The sequence below is a fragment of the Ursus arctos genome, chromosome X (genome assembly GCF_023065955.2).
Source record: "Ursus arctos isolate Adak ecotype North America chromosome X, UrsArc2.0, whole genome shotgun sequence".
NCBI classification, from domain to species: domain Eukaryota; kingdom Metazoa; phylum Chordata; class Mammalia; order Carnivora; family Ursidae; genus Ursus; species Ursus arctos.
Genome location: NC_079873.1, coordinates 57930946 through 57948277, shown reverse-complemented (window position 1 = coordinate 57948277; position 17332 = coordinate 57930946). Strand labels below are relative to the sequence as shown.

At 40.9% G+C, this 17332-nt stretch overlaps 1 protein-coding gene across 13 annotated transcripts in view; it reads left to right on the top strand.

Annotated features, from left to right (window-relative positions):
• HDAC8 (histone deacetylase 8) overlaps positions 1-17332 on the top strand; it is a 213078-nt gene that overhangs the window by 72849 nt on the left and 122897 nt on the right. For all 13 annotated transcript variants that reach the window (XM_044379335.3, XM_048213400.2, XM_057312474.1 and 10 more), the window contains one exon: positions 16759-16931. In XM_044379335.3, coding sequence (XP_044235270.1) covers positions 16759-16931 — 173 coding nt within the window. The remainder of the gene's footprint in view (positions 1-16758; positions 16932-17332) is intronic.

Sequence of the window (17332 nt, the reverse complement as noted above, 5' to 3'; positions counted from 1 at the left end):
GGGAGCCTGCTTCTCCCCCTTCTCCCCCTGCTTGTGCGTACTCTCTCTCAGACAAATAAATAAAGTCTTTTAAAAATAAATATAAATAAATAAATAAATAAATAAATAAATAAATAAATAAATAAATCCAGGTGGTTCGAGGGACAGTTCTTACATTCTTCTCCTCTCCCTCTTGGCCATTGTCTTTCATGACCAGGAGTTCTTAAACTCTTGCACCAAGTAGCCCTGACAACGTGCCAGCCCCCAACTCTAGCCAACAGTCTTCACAGGTGATACTTTTTTCATTTAAGTCCAGGAGGCCAGTCTCCTGGAATTCTGTGCATTTGTTCTGTCAGTCCAGTGTGCACCTTTTCTTCTCTCTTCTTAGAGCTGAATGATCCGTTCCCCCTGAAGAAAGTGACCTGATTCTTCCACAGCAGTTTAATAGGTTCTGATGCCAGAACATACTCTGCAACGACCCAGAGACAGGAAGGTCATGCTCGTAAATGGAAATCTTGAGAATTATCCCCTTTCGTGCAGGCTGCTCTGAAAAGCATTCTAAAATTGACAATATCTGTGCTTGATGGAACGTTCTGACATCATACTCCTGTTACTCCTCTCAGCTGCTATCCACCATGTACCCTCCACCCCCATGCTAATTCTCCCCCCTCTGATGTTCTCATATCACTGCTCTGTCCCTTCAGTCTAGCCTAGAAAAACTACCCTTTAGGCTTTGCGTTCACATGTTATAGCTTTGAATGACCGCGCCTGACACTGCTATTCACCCAGCAGCTGCCAGCCCTGGTGAGCTGCCCCATTGTATCCTGTTGACGTGGACTGTACAGAGATTAAGTTAAATCTGGTGTCCCCCACCTGACCAAGAGGCCCGATGCTAAGTTGGGCTGAGAGTTCTGCCCTCTGTGCGCTGTTACCCACTGCACTATAAGGAAAGAGGCATACCCATTGGTCCTTAAGGAAGGACCAAAGAACAGACTCCTCAGAAAAAGCCATACTGAATAAGCGGCTATCGAGTTAACTAGTGAAAGGGTACATATGTGTGCCAGGCACTAAAGGCACCGTGTTGACCTAGAGACCACGCAAGTGCAGCTGAGGGGTGAGCCGGAGGGAAAGGGGTTTATGTGTGCCCACTCCAAGCCAAAGAGTCCTGAAGAGAAAGGTAAGGGATGTAGCAGTAGGGGTGAGGGGACCTCTTAACTATATTAGGAATGAAAGTAGAAAAATATCTATCCTATTTAAATATAGGCAAGCCTCACTAACTCAGCCTAATTAGAGGAAAGTCGGTCTGAATCATGGAATATTTTTAAATGCATTTTTATTACTTTCAAGCACTGGACACACTAGTAATTCAAATTAGACTAACAGCATCATACAGCACCTCAGGGAGGGAGCTTTTAAGAATCATTGGTAATTAGCATATCAATTATTTGTATGTAAGTGGATGTGCACAAAGTGCACAAAAAGTTTATTCTCTTAAGTAGGACAAACATTCCCCAGTGCAATCCTGTTTACACTATTAATTTGCTTAGCCAGCCCTTTTTGTGCCAAGATAGATGTATGTAAGACATGCTTATCTCCTCAGGGAAGAATGAATCGCTTCCCTGTGTTTAGTCCAGTAACTAAGAAGCGGAGCGCCACTTGATTGGTTTGGGATTTCCAGGATATGGAGTTTTGAATTTGCATACAGACTAGAGAGATTTCATATGGAGAAGATCTGGCAGCCATTGCCAGAGACCCAGTTTCCCCATCTGGATTTCATTGAAGTGGTCTGGATTTCATCAAGCAACAGGACACTGATCCTAAATGATCCACCAGACACTCTAACATAGGCATGTTTAAAATACATCCTGCCCCAGAAAAATAACTGTTAAAATATGATGAGTTAGAGTTATTCTATGTGCAGTACTTAAAAGTAATAAAAACGCATTTCTTTTTAAGTCCCACAAAAACCATGCAATATCAAGTTAATGATGAAAATCAATCCCCAAACTCTTTCTTACACTCCTCATCGTGTGACGGCATTGTAGAAATTTCCAATCATCTGGGAAATGATATCTTATTTTGATGAGCTGCACCAGGTGCTAACTATATAGCAGCATTTTGTCTTTGAATCTTGGGGAGGCCCTCCTTCGTAAAGAAGAGTGAGGGAAGAGCTAGGGGCATGTTTATTGTTAACAAGTCATTATTTTCTACCTCAGTTTGAAAATCAGAGCAGTCGAATTGAAAAAGAAGTATCAGGTATATGGGGAGGGTAGAAAATATGATTAGGAAATGAGAAACAGGGATGGAGGCCTATATTTCTACCTGTACTTATTAAACTACACTCTAGGTAAATTGTAAAGTCTGCAAGGCTTAGAGAGTGAAAAGTAAGCACAGAGAGCATAAGCACCAGCAGTAAATATACACACAAATGTTGCAACTACAGTTTGGAATGATTCCAGCTCTCTCCTTTCCCCCAAGGGCATCACTATCCAGGGTCTGCAAAGGCCAAATAGCTGTTTGGCTTCCAATCTGATTTTTTGCCCAAGAAATCAGAGAAGTCGGTTTCAATTTTAATAATATATTCTCCCCACCTCTATCTAACAGAAAGGCATTTGTGTCTCTGCCCCTTCTTAAAGTGAATTTTGTGTTTGGTGAAAGGTAATAGATTGGCAGCCCTGGAAAAGGAATTACTGTATTCCCAGAACAGGTATAACCGGGCAGTGACACTGTGAAATTGCTCTCTGCCTTTGGGGAACATTAGAGTACTATTTGGGAAGTCACTGTTACGGTGTGCTGTGCTGAACTCAACAGTATCACAGTGGGCTGAAAGAATTAGCATAGCACTCAAAGGGCCTGCCTTCGGGCCATTCATTTAGTCAGTCAACATTAGGGAGTGCTTGCAATGTGCCTGGTGCTGGGGGAAGACTTTTGCAAATGTTCTGGCATTTAATCCTCACAATAATCCTGTGAGGGAGAAAATATTCTTCTTGTTTTACAGAGAAGGAAACTGAGGTTCAGAGGAGTGAAGTGATTTGTCCAAGTTGCTGTTGCAAGCATTTTGATCCCAAGGGCAGTGTTCCCCCTGAACCCTGTGCTGCGGAGGCCGCATAGAGGTTGGATGAGACCTATACCCAAATAATGTGACGTAGAGCTGCATGCGCTCTGTGCTGTGTGCCTGGTCCTGGTGCTGACAGAGCGGCAAATTGTCCTACCTGGAAGGAGACAAAGAGCTATTAGTACGTCTAGCCTTAGGATTCCTATTCTTTAAGTCTTCTTCCCTTTGGGTTTTGTTTGAGTTTTTTGTTTGTTTATTTGCTCTAGCTTAGCTCTCCAAACCAGCCTGCCTCTTCCTCACCCTACCCACCGCCCAATCGCACACACTCTGTTTGCTGGGCCCTCTGGCCTTTCAGAATGAGAGGAGCTAAAGAGCATGGGGGTTGAGTGAAAAGAGCGCTGGATTCGAATTAGAATGAGTGTTCTAATTCTAACTCTGACAGTTGACTCAGCCACTGGTAAGGTCCTTTAATTCTGAATGACTCACTTTCTCCTGTGAGAATGAGAATGGTTTATTTCAAAGAGGTAAAGAGATTAAGTAATAATAAACTAAAAATAGTGCACAGCCCTTTCTGTTGCCAAGATGACATATAATTGATGAGTAGAATTACTTACTACAAGGCATGTAGTAAAGAAAGAAATGCCAATTAGAATTCATGTTTCTATACAATAGATTCGGCAATGAGAGAAAAGATGCCCATATAAAATGTTAAGAAACTGCATCTTGAAAGGTAAAAAACAGCCAAAGGGATGTAAGGATGGATTGTTTGTTGGGGGTAGTAGTTAGAGGTTTCGGGGCTTGAGGTTTGTTTTATTTTGTGGCTTTGGGGTTCTTGTTTGTTTTTTGTACTAAAGATGTTAATGAAACCGGTACGGCTTGTCTGAGGCTAAAAGCAGAAAGAGAAACTTACAGGAAATTAGATGTCTTCTGGATATGGCCAAGAGGCACCCATGGCCCCAAACAAAATGTCACATCATCCTTGTTGCAGGGAGCCCCCCCCCCACCCCAATTCTCTGCATCCCTGAACCATTTGTAAAAAATATTCAGGAATCACTGAGGCATTTACCATATGCTGCATCCCGTGGCAGGTTGAGTTCTTGCAGAATGAGTCAGCAGCACCTGAGTTGAGATAGGATTGGGGGAATTTAGAAAAAACATGCCTGTGAAAAGTTGAAGAGCTCCCGTTAGGGACTTGAGTAGTGATACTTTGGGTCCTCAACACAGTCCCCCTCTGAGTCCCATCCAATGCAACCGGTTTAAAATTTATATTATAGAAAAGGTTTCGCTGCTGGCAATAACTTTGCTCGGGCTGATTAGGGGAGTGAAGAGTATTAGTAACAAATATTTCTCTCTTCTCTCCCTCTGCATTCTACCCCTTTTGGTTTTTCCACTTTGAATCTCTCCTTTTTAAATCTCTGTTGAGGAAGGCTCTCGAGGATGCCGACAGTGCTTGTTGGAAAACCTAAAGATGGTAAGACTGGTCTAGGCTGGTTTGCAAGGTAGAAAGTCAGGAGATGGGCCTGCCCCATCAGAGGTCTGGCTAGAATGACAAATTTGGGTTACCTGATCCTACCATCAGCATTGATTACAGATAACTGTAACACCATCTCTCTGGCATCCCACTGCCCCGAGTTGAATCTTTTAGGACTTTAAGTATTTAAAAACAAACAAATCAAACAAAACCAGGTTCTGCCCCTGGTATTTAGAGGTAAAGTGGCATGAGTGAATGACCTCAAGGGCACACCGTAGAAGCTGTGGTCTACCCTGATGGAATAAAACAAAGGGGGATAACTCTACAATTTGGTTCTTGGGCTTTTCCTTTTATCTGAAAACATCATTAATGTCATCACCCCTGGCTTTTTCCCTCCTCAGGCACCCACAGCCTTCCTCAAATCAATGCCTGTAGAAACAACTGCCACAGCTTTGCTTCCTTATTTGCATAGCCTTGTCTGAAAACCAGACTGCCGAATACTGAAGGATTGGGTTTCTCATCAAGAAACTGCTTTTCAAATGAATATCATGTGTGTTTTAGGGAAGTTACTAATGTAGTGTAATGAGATGCCTGTCCGTCCTCCCCACCCCCTCCACCCCACCTCCTTTCTGGGGAAGAGATTTTAGACTTCTCCAAAACCTAAAATTAACGATTTGCAGTGTAGCAAACAGTACTGTTACAGTGGTTAGGGAAACTTTCCCAAAAGCAATCTAGAAGAATATTTTATTCATTTATTCACTTAATGATTATTTATTGAATGCCTACTATGTATAAGGTATTGATTCTACCTGCAAGGAAGTTAATGGAAATGTTGACATTATAGATACATAAAGGAATATACATATGTATTCATAATCAAACAGTTAAATAAAATAAAATATAGAAAGTTATAAGAACTGTAAAAAAGAGGGGCGCCTGGGTGGCACAGCGGTTAAGCGTCTGCCTTCGGCTCAGATCCCGGCGTTATGGGATCGAGCCCCACATCAGGCTCCTCCGCTATGAGCCTGCTTCTTCCTCTCCCACTTCCCCTGCTTGTGTTCCCTCTCTCGCTGGCTGTCTCTCTCTCTGTTGAATAAATAAATAAAATCTTTAAAAATAAATAAATTTTAAAAAAAAGAACTGTAAAAAAGAAAATGCTATTGGTACTCAAAGGGAGAAAATACTTCCAAAAAAGACTTAATTGAGGAGGTAACATTCGATCTGGGCTCTAAAGGGTAGCTAATTACTATATCTTTACAAAGTGTGAATATGTATGTGTTTATGAAATCTGGGTCAAATTTAAATAGATTATAGGGAGGGAAGGATCTTCTACACAGAGGATCCAGAAAGATCAAAGTCAGGAGAGGCTGAGCTATGTACAAAGAACATTGGTTTAGTTTGGCTGGACTGTAAAGTGCATGAGAGGGACAAGTTGCAAAGAAGATTGGAAAAGTGGGTGGGAATCACATCGTGCAAGACCTGGAATTCTTAGCTATGAAAATTTGTACCATGTTCTGTAAGCATTTGGGGAGCTGCTGAAGAGTTTAGAATAAGAGAATAATATGATCAGAGCTTGCTCAGCAAGATTAACACTCAAAAACAGAATAATGCTGTGGCTGCTACTGCTGCTCTACAGAATAATGTGTGGGAAGTGGCTGGCACAGGCACCTGACGAGTAGCAGCTCGGGAAGTCATGGGAGTAGGTACATTGTGGTAGTTAGTTTAGAGCATGGACTCTGGTGCCAGGATGCCTGGGTTCAAACCCCAGCTCTGCCACTTAATAGCTGCATATCTTGCACAGATTTCTTTACCTTTCCGTGTTGCCGTTTCTCCATCCATAAAATAGAATTGATAACAGTACCTATCAAATAAACTGTTAAGAGAGTCAGACGAGCTAACACATACAAAGTGCATAGAACGGTGCTGTGTTTTGAATGAAGCGCTCAATAAAGGTTGGCTGCTATTATTATCAGTTTTTTATCCATGAAGGAGATGGAACTTGAGCTAGGCTATAAAGAGTGAATATGATGTACATGCGTAGAAAGGTGACTTGCAGGCACACGGAAGTTTAGGACAAAAAGCATACTTTCTGGGCAAGATGACTGAAGTGAACCGTGGACAGTTTAGTTGGCCTACAGAATAATACGAGTTAAGGGGTTATTGGAAAATAAGATAAAAAGGTAGGCTAGAATCAGACCATGAAGGACTTTGAATTTTAGGCTAAGAATTGTAAGCATTATCTGAAGACAGTACAGGGACATTGAAGGGTTCTGAGTAAGGAGGTGACTTGATCAAAACAATCCCTAAGGAAAATTAATCTGATGGTAGAGTGTGTGCATGATGGATTGGAGAGGTAAGAGACTTGAGACAGGAAAATTAATTAGGAAGCTATTGATGTAATCCACAAAGGAGGTCATAAGGGCTAGTACTGCTGTGGGAGTGGAGAGGGAGGAATGGGAGGGAGAGAGATTGGTGCAAGACTGGTAACTGAAGAGGAGGAAGGACAGGGAGAAATCACAAAGAGCCTCGGAGTTTTGAACATGGGTGACTGAAAGGATGGGGTATCATTAGCAAAGACAAGGAATAGAGAAGGAGGCAAGATGACAGGTTCGGCACAGTCAAAATGGAGCTGTAAATCACAGCTGACATAGTAGAAATTGCCAAACTGATCCTAAAATTTATATGAAAATTCAACCCAGAATAGTTGCAACAATCTTGAAAAGGAAGAACGAGGTTGGAAGACTTATACTTCCCAACTTCAAAACTTACTAAAAAGCTACTGTAGTCAAGACAGTGTGGTGCTGGCATGAGGTTAGACTTATAGAGCAGTGGAATGTAGTTTAGAGTCGAGAAATCTGCACAATGTTACCCATTTGGTTTTTACCCAAAGAGTGCCAAGACAATCAAATGGGGAAGAACAGTCTTTTCAATAAATGGTGCTGGGACAACTGGATATCAACATGCAAAAGAGTGAATCTAGACCTTTACCTCACACCATGTACAAAACTTATGTCCAAATAGTCTAAATGACAGAAATAAAACTACAAAAGTCTTAGAAGACAACATAGATGTAAATATTCATGACCTAGAATTAGAAAATCTTCTCTTAGATATAACACCCAAGTAACCAAAGAAAAAACAGATAAACTGGATTTCATCAAAATAAAAAAAAAAAACTTTTGTGCTTCAAAGGATGCTATCAAGAAAATGAAAGATAGGGGCGCCTGGGTGGCACAGCGGTTAAGCGTCTGCCTTCGGCTCAGGGCGTGATCCCGGCGTTATGGGATCGAGCCCCACATCAGGCTCCTCCGCTATGAGCCTGCTTCTTCCTCTCCCACTCCCCCAGCTTGTGTTCCCTCTCTCGCTGGCTATCTCTATCTCTGTCAAATAAATAAATAAAATCTTTTAAAAAAAAAGAAAATGAAAGATAACCCATAGAATGGGAGAAAAATTTTGCAAATTGTATATCTGATAAGAGACTTGTACTTAGAATATACAAATACTTACAACTCAATATTAAAAAGACAAATGGCCCGATTTGAAAATGAGCAAAGGACTGGCATAGGCATTGCTCTAAAGAAGATATACAAATGGCCAAAAAGAACACGGAAGGATACTCAACATCAATAGTCATTAGTGAAATACAAATTGAAACCACCATGAGATACCACTTTACACCTGCTAGGATGGCTCTATTCAAACAAAACAGAAAATAACAAGTATTGGTGAAGATGTGGAAGAATTGGAACCCTCATATATTATACATTGCTGATGTGAACGTAAACTGGTGCCACCGCTGTGGAAAACAAAGTTCCTATAAATGAGGCAAACTAACCTGTCCATGGTTCACCTCAGTCACCTCGCCCGGAGAGTATGCTCTTTGTCATAAACTTCGTTGTGCCTGCAGGTCACCTTTCTACACACAGAGTTACCATATGACCCAGAAATTCTACTCCTAGGTATGGAACCATGAAAAATGAAAACCTATCCACAAAAACTTATACACAAATGTCCATAGCAGCATTTTTCATATTAGCCAAAAAGTAGAGATAGCCCAGATGTCCATCAACTGATGAACGGATAAAGAAAATTTGGTATATACAGATAAGGGAATATAGTTTGGTCGTAAAAAGGAATAATGTGGTTTCTGGGGAGGGTGAGGTTTCTTTTTTTTTTCTTATTAATACGGTATTTATTTGTCTTCCCTCTGTCAAACCCTAAGTCAACCACTTTCCCCAGGCTGCCTGGGGGAGGTATAGGAAAAGGAATATACAGGGCAGACGAGACATGCTACAACATGGATGAACTGTGAACATGTTATACTAGATGAAAAAAGCCAGTTACAACTCATATATTATGTAATTCCATTTATATGAATGGTCAAAATCATACAAATCCATAGAGACAGCAAGTAGATTGGTGGTTGCCAGGGCCTGGGGATTGAAGAATGGTAGGAGTGGGTAGTAACAGCTAATGGGTACAGAGTTTCTTTGGGAAATGATGAAAATGTCCTGAAATTCATCGTGGTAATGGTTGTACAACTCTGTGAATATACTAAAAGCTGTCAAATTGTACACTTTAATTAGGGGAATTGTATGTTATGTGGACATCAGTAAAGTTGCTTTTTTAAAAAAGGTTTAAAAATATTTTTAATGGAGCTGTAGCCAGTGATGACCAAGTACAGATTTTTGAGTAGTATCAACTGTCAGTTGCTTCTGAGAAGTCAAAAAAGATAACAGAGAAAAGGTTTTGGATATCATAACCCAGAGGTCTCTCTCCCTTCAAGAGAGAAACCGAGAACAGTAAGATCAGAAACTGGTTTGCAAGAAGGATGTATAGGTGGCCCATAAGTGGGTAAATTTAGCAGTGCTGAGAAGGGGAGGAGGAGATAGACAACTTATAACCTAAAGGAACAGAATTAGTGGGAAGACAGAGACTAAAGATGTAAGAAAGAGCTCATTGGTGATACATGGCCCTTAGAGCAATAGGGAAGAGGATCTAGTGCCTAGGTGCTGAAATTAGCCTCAAGGAAAAGCAGAAATATGAGGGAACATTGTCAGGTAAAGAAAAGAGGTAGAGAAAGGCATTTATTACACACAGCTTCAACCAGCTCAGTCAAGTATGAGGCAGACAAAGTTTGATCTAGAAAGATACATATCAAACTTTGTCTGTCTCATACTTGACTGAGCTGGTTGAAGCTATGTGTAATGAATCAACAGTCACCTCTGGAGAGGGAGTGGGGATGGAGAGAGATTTTTCACTTTTATTTGATAGACTTTTGGGTTTTTTATTTTTATTTTTTTAAAGATTTTATTTATTTATTTGAGAGAGAGAGCACAAGCAGGGGGAGCTACAGAGGGAGAGGGAGAAGCAGACTCCCTGCCAAGCCAGGAACCTGATGCGGGACTCAATCCCAGGACCCTGGGACCATGACGTGAGCTGAAGGCAGACACTTAACCGACTGAGCCACCCAGGCATCCCAAGTGTACATTCTTGATGCTAAAAAAAAAAAAAATCAAGTAAGTATAAAAGTCTATCAAAGGAGCACCTTGTTTACCAACAAGAGGTGAAGCAAATGATTGCCAAACTTTGCAGAGGGAGTGGCACATATGGATCACTCAGTAAATGTTTATGGAATTTGTTGAATTGGAGTCGTAAGCATAAACTATAGAGGAAGCAATTGGCTTGACTTCTCAGCTTTCTCCAGCAGAACAGAGCAGAAAATTCTGACAGAGTAGTTTATCCAAGGGCTTCAGGATTGACAAGGCAAAAACGACAAAGGTGTGAGGGAATCAAGTATGCTCATAAGGGTTTTTGAAATGACTAATCGTATTCTCCAAAATGAGTAGTGAAGCAAATGAGGTCAAAAGATGAACTGGTGGACTTTGAAAATAGGAGAAAGAGAAGGAAACAGGAGTTAAAATAAAAGAATAAAGAACAAGTTCAATGGGAAGATAAAAAATTATATACAGGGGCGCCTGGGTGCCTCAGTCATTAAGCGTCTGCCTTCCGCTCAGGTCATGATCCCAGGGTCCTGGGATCGAGCCCCACATCGGGCTCCCTGCTCGGCGGGAAGCCTGCTTCTCCCTCTCCCACTCTCCCTCCTTGTGTTCCCTCTCTCGATGCCTCTCTCTGTCAAATAAATAAATAAAATCTTTATTTTAAAAAAGAAAGAAAATTATATACAGGAAAAGCAGTTTGGAGTTCAGGGTGTTAGAAGTAGAGCATTTCCAGGCACTTCCTTCCCAGGCTCCAAAGCATGGCTATGCCTAGAGATAACTAAAGTGGAGCACAGATGGACATCACTGTTGTTCAAAAGGTGAAGAAACTGTGATTTCAGAGAATTAGAAGGGTCACAGGAGGGAGAATGAAGCATGAGAGACTATGGACTCTGAGAAACAAACTGAGGACTTCAGAGGGGAGGGGGGTGGGGAAATGGGATAGGCTGGTGATGGGTGGTGGGGTGGGCACGTATTGCATGGTGCACTGGGTGTTATACGCAACTAATGAGTCATGGAACTTTACATCAAAGACCAGGGATGTACTGTATGATGACTAACATAATATAATAAAAAAAACATTTAAAAAAAAAAAGAAGGGTCACAGGGGAAAGGGACAGGTCTCTTTTGTTCAGTACAGTAAACCTGTTGCCCAACATAGTGCCTGGTATACAGTAGGCATTTAGTTAAGATTTTTTTGAATGAGTGCATGGATATTATAGCACTGATCACAGTTACTTGTTTTCCTATCTTCTTTCCCTACTGTGCAATGTGCTTCTTGGGTCTTACTTATTTCTGTATCTCTGGTGCCCAGCATAGGTAAGAATAGGTGCTTGAATCAAGATGTGAGGAAGCAAATGAATAGTGAACTGCAAAAAAGAATGACAGGGAAAGGAAGAGACAGAAAAACTTGTGAACCAGGTGCTAAAGTCCTTAAGGGAAGTGAACGAGTACTTTGTAGGTCTCTAGCTAGGACCTTCGCTACTGTTTGAGTAGTAGAAGCAAATGACGTTGACTCAAAAGAGGTGAGATTGATGAGAAGAAAGAACACCGGATTTGGAAGATCCAATAGGAAAAGGATTATTTCAGTTTCTCTCTCCCCCTCCTTTGAATTCTGGAGGAATTGGCACAGTGTGTTTTCTGCTCTGACCGCCCCCAACCCCCACCCAGTCTGTCACTTAGCCCTCTCATTTTTTTTCCCAATTCATCTTACCTTGCTTCCTGTTGCTCTTGTGCTTGGAATGCTTCAATACCCTTTTCGCCCAACCCCTCTGCCTCCAGACTTTCTCTCTTTGGCCTTCCATGCAACAGCAAAAATCAGAGTTCCTAAGCATCATTTTTCGGCAACATCAGTCCTTATACTTCTCTAGTGACTCCCATTTGACTGTCAAACCAAATGAAAACGTTCAGTCCTCCATGTAGGCCTCACACAGAAGCTATCCTCACTTGCAGTTGCTTTGATGTTTACACTGTGTACGAAATACCTTACCTTTTCCAAAACTTCTAATTACCCTTTTCTCCAGCCATCCAGAGCCTTCTTCATCAGAATTCCCTGGGGACTCGTTTTCTCTTCCTGGCTATCATTCAAACAGCTGTCCCTAACACACCTGCCCGCCTTTATCCTTTCCTCTGTCCCAGTACAGAACACTCATGAATGTTATATGTATATGCTTTTCTTGTGTGTCAGTATGAGCTGCCCTATCAATTCTACCCTAGAAGTATCTCCCAAATCCATCTCTTCTTCCCTTCCCTTGCTGCCGCTGGCCTGGATGGGTGCAGACGCCCCCTGATAACCTTCAGTATATCTTATGCTACAGCCAGAGTATCTTTTCAAAATGTAAATCTGATCATTCCCCCGACACACATACATGCATGGAAACACACAGGCACACACAATGTTCAAGATGTTCCATACTCTTGAAGTAACAGTCCCCATTCATTAGCCTGCCTGGCATATCTGGCCCTGTGTGCCCTAACCCTCGTTTACTTCACTAGCCTCCCTCCCACCACTGCCTGTTTCAAGCCGTCATGCTCTTGTGTGTGCAGTTCCTTCTCTGAACCTAGTCTTCTACCAATAACCCTCACAACCATTCCCGCTGCCAACTCCACTGTCTTCACCCCACGTGCCCATAAGCTTTTCCTAATCTTTCTTTTTCACTTTTTGTTTTGAGATAATTACAGATTCAAAGGAGGTTGCAAAGAAATGTACAAGGAAGTCCCATGTGCCCTTCCTCCAGCCTCCTCCAGTGTTGACATCCTGCACAATTATAATTCAACATCAAAATCAAGAAGTTGGCATTGGTACAATTCATAGAGCTTACTCAGTTTTCACCAACTATGCATGCACTCGTGTGTGTGTGTGTGTGTGTGTCTATGACATTTTTGTCACATACATAGCTTTGCATAACCACAACCACCACCACAATCAAGATACAGAACTGTACCACCACCACAAGGCTGTGCCATACCACTCTTTTACACCCATCCCTAACTACTGGCAACTTTCAATCTGTTCTCCATCCTGCAAATTGTTATTTAACAAATGGTATATAATGGAATCACGCAGTATAGATTTTGGATTGGCCTTATTCACCCAGCATAATTCCTTTGAAAGCCATCCAAGTTGTTTTTTTTTTTTTTTTGCATTTATCAATAGTTTGTTTCTTTTTATTGATAAACACTATTCCAGTGGTATGGATGTACCACAGTTTGTTTAACCATTCACTTATTGAAGTACATCTGAGTGGTTTCCAGTTTGGATTGTTACAAATAAAGCTGTTGTGAATATTTGTGTACAAGTTCCTGTATGAAAATAAGTCTTAATTTCTCTGGTATAAATGCCCAAGAAGGCAATTCCTGGGTCATATGGTAAGTCTATTTTTCATTTTGATGGGAACTGCCAAACTATTTTCCAAAGTGGCTATACCATTTTATGTTCCCACCCACAAGCTATGTGTGGTGTAGTTTCTCCACATCCTCACTATGATTGATGTTATCACTATTTTTTCATTTTAGCCATTGTAATAGGTGGTTCACTGTAGTTCTTATCTTTTAAGACCTAAGTCAGAAGTTACCTCTGTAGAGCCTTTCCTTTTTTTTCTTTCGTTTTTTTTCAGATTTATAAGATCCTTCATTAGAATGGAAATGTCCTCATGTTGTATTGAACTTATCAGTCATTCATACCTTAGTGTAAATGTTTTTAAATAATAGCTTCAATTGTATGTATTTTTAAAATAAGTACTTTTACTTCACTTACGAGGTACTGGGCACTATTCCAGAAGGTTCCTTTTTTTAAAATTTTATATATTTTTATTTTATTATTATTATTATTTTATTCTGTTCAGTTAGCCACTGTAGTAAGTACATCATTAGTTTTTGATGTAGTGTTCACTGATTCATTAGTTGCATATAACACCCAGTGCTCATCACAACACGAGCCCTCCTTAATACCCATCATCCTGTTACCCCATCCCCCCATGCCCCTCCCCTCTGAAACCCTCAGTTCGTTTCCAGGAGGCCATAGTCTCTCATGGTTTGTCATCCTCTCTGATTTCTCCTCCTTCAGATTTCTCTCCCTTCCCCTATGGTCCTCCATGCTATTCCTTATGTTCTTTTTTTTATAATAATATTTTTTATTATATTATGTTAGTCACCATACAGTACATCCCTGGTTTTTTATGTAAATCTCGATGATTCATTAGTTGCGTATAACACCCAGTGCACCATGCAATACATGCCCTCCTTACTACCTATCACCGGCCTATCCCATTCCCCCAACCCCCTCCCCTCTGAAGCCCTCAGTTTGTTTCCCAGAGTCCATAGTCTCTCATGTTTCATTCCCCCTTCTGATTACCCCCCTTTCTTTATCCTTTTCTTCCCCTACCGATCTCCCTAGTTCTTATGTTCCATAGATGAGAGAAACCATATGATAATCACCTTTCTCTGCTTGACTTATTTCACTTAGCATTATCTCCTCCAGTGCCGTCCATGTTGCAGCAAATGTTGAGAAATCGTTCTTTTTGATGGCTGAGTAATATTCTATTGTATATATGGACCACATCTTAATCCAGTCATCTGTTGAAGGGCATCTTGCCTCCTTCCACAGTTTAGCTATTGTGGATGATGCTGCTATGAATACTGGGGTGCATATGGCCCTTCTCTTCACTACATCTGTATCTTTGGGGTAAATACCCAGTAGTGCAATGGCTGGGTCATAGGGTAGCTCAATTTTTACTTTTTAAGGGACCTCCACACTGTTTTCTAGAGTGGCTGTACCAACTTGCATTCCCACCAACAATGTAGGAGGGATCCCCTTTCTCCACATCCTCTCCAACAATTGTTGTTTAGTGAAACCATATGATAATTGTCTTTCTCTGCTTGGCTTATTTCACTTAGCATAATGGCCTCCGGTTCCATCCATGTCGATGCAAATGGTGGGTATTCATCCTTTCTGATGGCTGAGTAATATTCCATTGTATATATCCCACATCATCTTTATCCATTCATCTGTTGAAGGGCATATTGGCTCTTTCTACAGTTCTAACATCTTCTTAAAAAGTCAGTTATTCCCCTCTCTGTGCCATCTCTGATACTTCATTTATCATTGTATTTTAATTACTGATTAACATAGTATGAGCCTTCCCCTCTGTTCTGAGCCACATGAAGATAAGAGCTGTGTCATATTCTTCTTTGTTCCTGCAGCATCTGGTACAGTTTCATGCTGGACACACAGGGCACTCAGTAAATATGTGCAAAATGAGGGAAAGAATGAAGAAACATTAGTCCTTTTTGCCTCCCCCTTCTTCCTGTTAAGTTATAAACCTTTTCAGAACAGGGATCATGCCTTCCTCTGTGGCTCCTGATAGCAGCTAATAGGGTGCCCTGTACATGTAGATGCTCAGTAAACGTTAGCTAATTGTTCGGGTGGCTTATCTTCCCTCTGCAACAGGAGATAAGCACAGGAAAGAGAGAACAGAGAGTATTTCTCTATTAAGGATCATATGCCATAAGTTTTATAATATTCTTATAATTTCCACAATCAGACAATATTTGTCTGCATAGATGAGAAATAAAACAAAACAGTCTTTGGAGTCAAAGAATGCCTCTGCAGCTGAGCACTTTTCAATAGTTTCATTACCCTGGTTATATACGAATTTGGGAGTATGACATTTTATATCCCTTGAATTCTTTTTGCAGTTTTAGAAGGATCTGGAATTTTTCTGTTTTTGCTGCACTGGTATAATTTGACATGTTGATTATGAAGGGGTCATTAACCCCAACATTTTTTATCACTTTCTGACTCTGCATTTTCTCAACTCTGAAGTATGTTAATTTGCACGTGTTTATATGTCTCTGTAAGAGTTACTCAGGCCCATGAGGACTGGTATATGTTTTGTCTGGGAACTAGATTGTAAGCCCCTTGAGAGCAGGGACCTTATAACTCCTAAGAATGTATTCTGGACAGTGTCAGTGTTCAATTAATGATAATACTAGAAGCCTAAGGTCATCTGTCACATTGACAACTTCCTTTTCATCTATGATGCTTCTAATTGTCAGGAAAAAAAAAGCTGTTAGGTTGATTTAATGGCACTGTATGATTCTACCCAAAATTATCCTCATTATTGCTCACTACAACTTATTCTTTAGGGTGCCTTCAGATTTATAATTTTGGATCAGTGGTTATCATTTCCTACTCTCTAAGACTCTGGTTACATATGATTTAGGGAGGGCTACATTTCATAACCCAGAAGTCCTTTAGCATAAAAGAAAGTAAGCTGATAACATCTGTGCTTTCAAAGCATGTTAATTCTCTTCAGCAGTTTCCATTGATAACTAGATAATAAACTCCAAGTATGTTGACAGTCTTAAATTATCAGAACTGTGCAGCATATATGTCTTACTTTCCCAGATTGTAAAACGGAGTAAATACGCATGCTCTGTCCTGTGGCTGTTGAAGTTAGTGGATGTGAATATTGAAAGGAAGTTTGTGTTTTAAAACATAAGGGCAAACTTGGTCCTTGGTAAGGTGAAAGTGGAGGGAATGTTTTTTGTAAATCAGGTTTTTTAAGGTATAATTTACATACGGTCTGATTCACCCGCTTTAGATAGAAAGTTTGATGACTTTGACAAGTTGGGTCTTTTTTCCTTCACTATTTGCTGACTCAACTATACCTCCGACTGCCCCACCACCACCACCCCTAGACCAAACTGACCTATCTTTCTCTGACATTTTCTCTCCTTTCTCTTTTCTACAGTGTACTAAAGGAGGTATACATAGCCTTTAATCCCAAAGCAGTGGTCTTACAGCTGGGAGCTGATACGATTGCTGGGGATCCCATGTGCTCCTTTAACATGACTCCAGTGGGAATTGGCAAATGTCTTAAGTACATCCTTCAGTGGCAATTGGCAACACTCGTTTTGGGAGGAGGTGAGTACAAAGGAAGGTCACCAGGAGAATCTGCTGACCTTCTTCCCCATTTTGTCCATTGATGCTGAGGAAAACGTGGCTTTCTTAGATTGGATAATACCAACCTGCCTGGGATCCAGAAGCCTGAGTCAAAGAACTCTGCCCCCTTCACAATTCAGCATAAGGAAGTACTGTGACACCCTTCTCCTCAGCTTGGCATGTGCATTGACTCCTTGGCACTCTGAAGTCTAAGTTTCACTTCCTGACACAAAGGTCCTTTGGTTAAAGGTGCCATCAGATCTTATTAAGAATAGTGAATATTAACCTCAGTGGACTTTTATCCATCTTCTCTCGATATAGTTTTTGACTCTCAGTTCTAATAATCATCCTGTGGAAACATACCACTAAAATTCTAAGTCTAC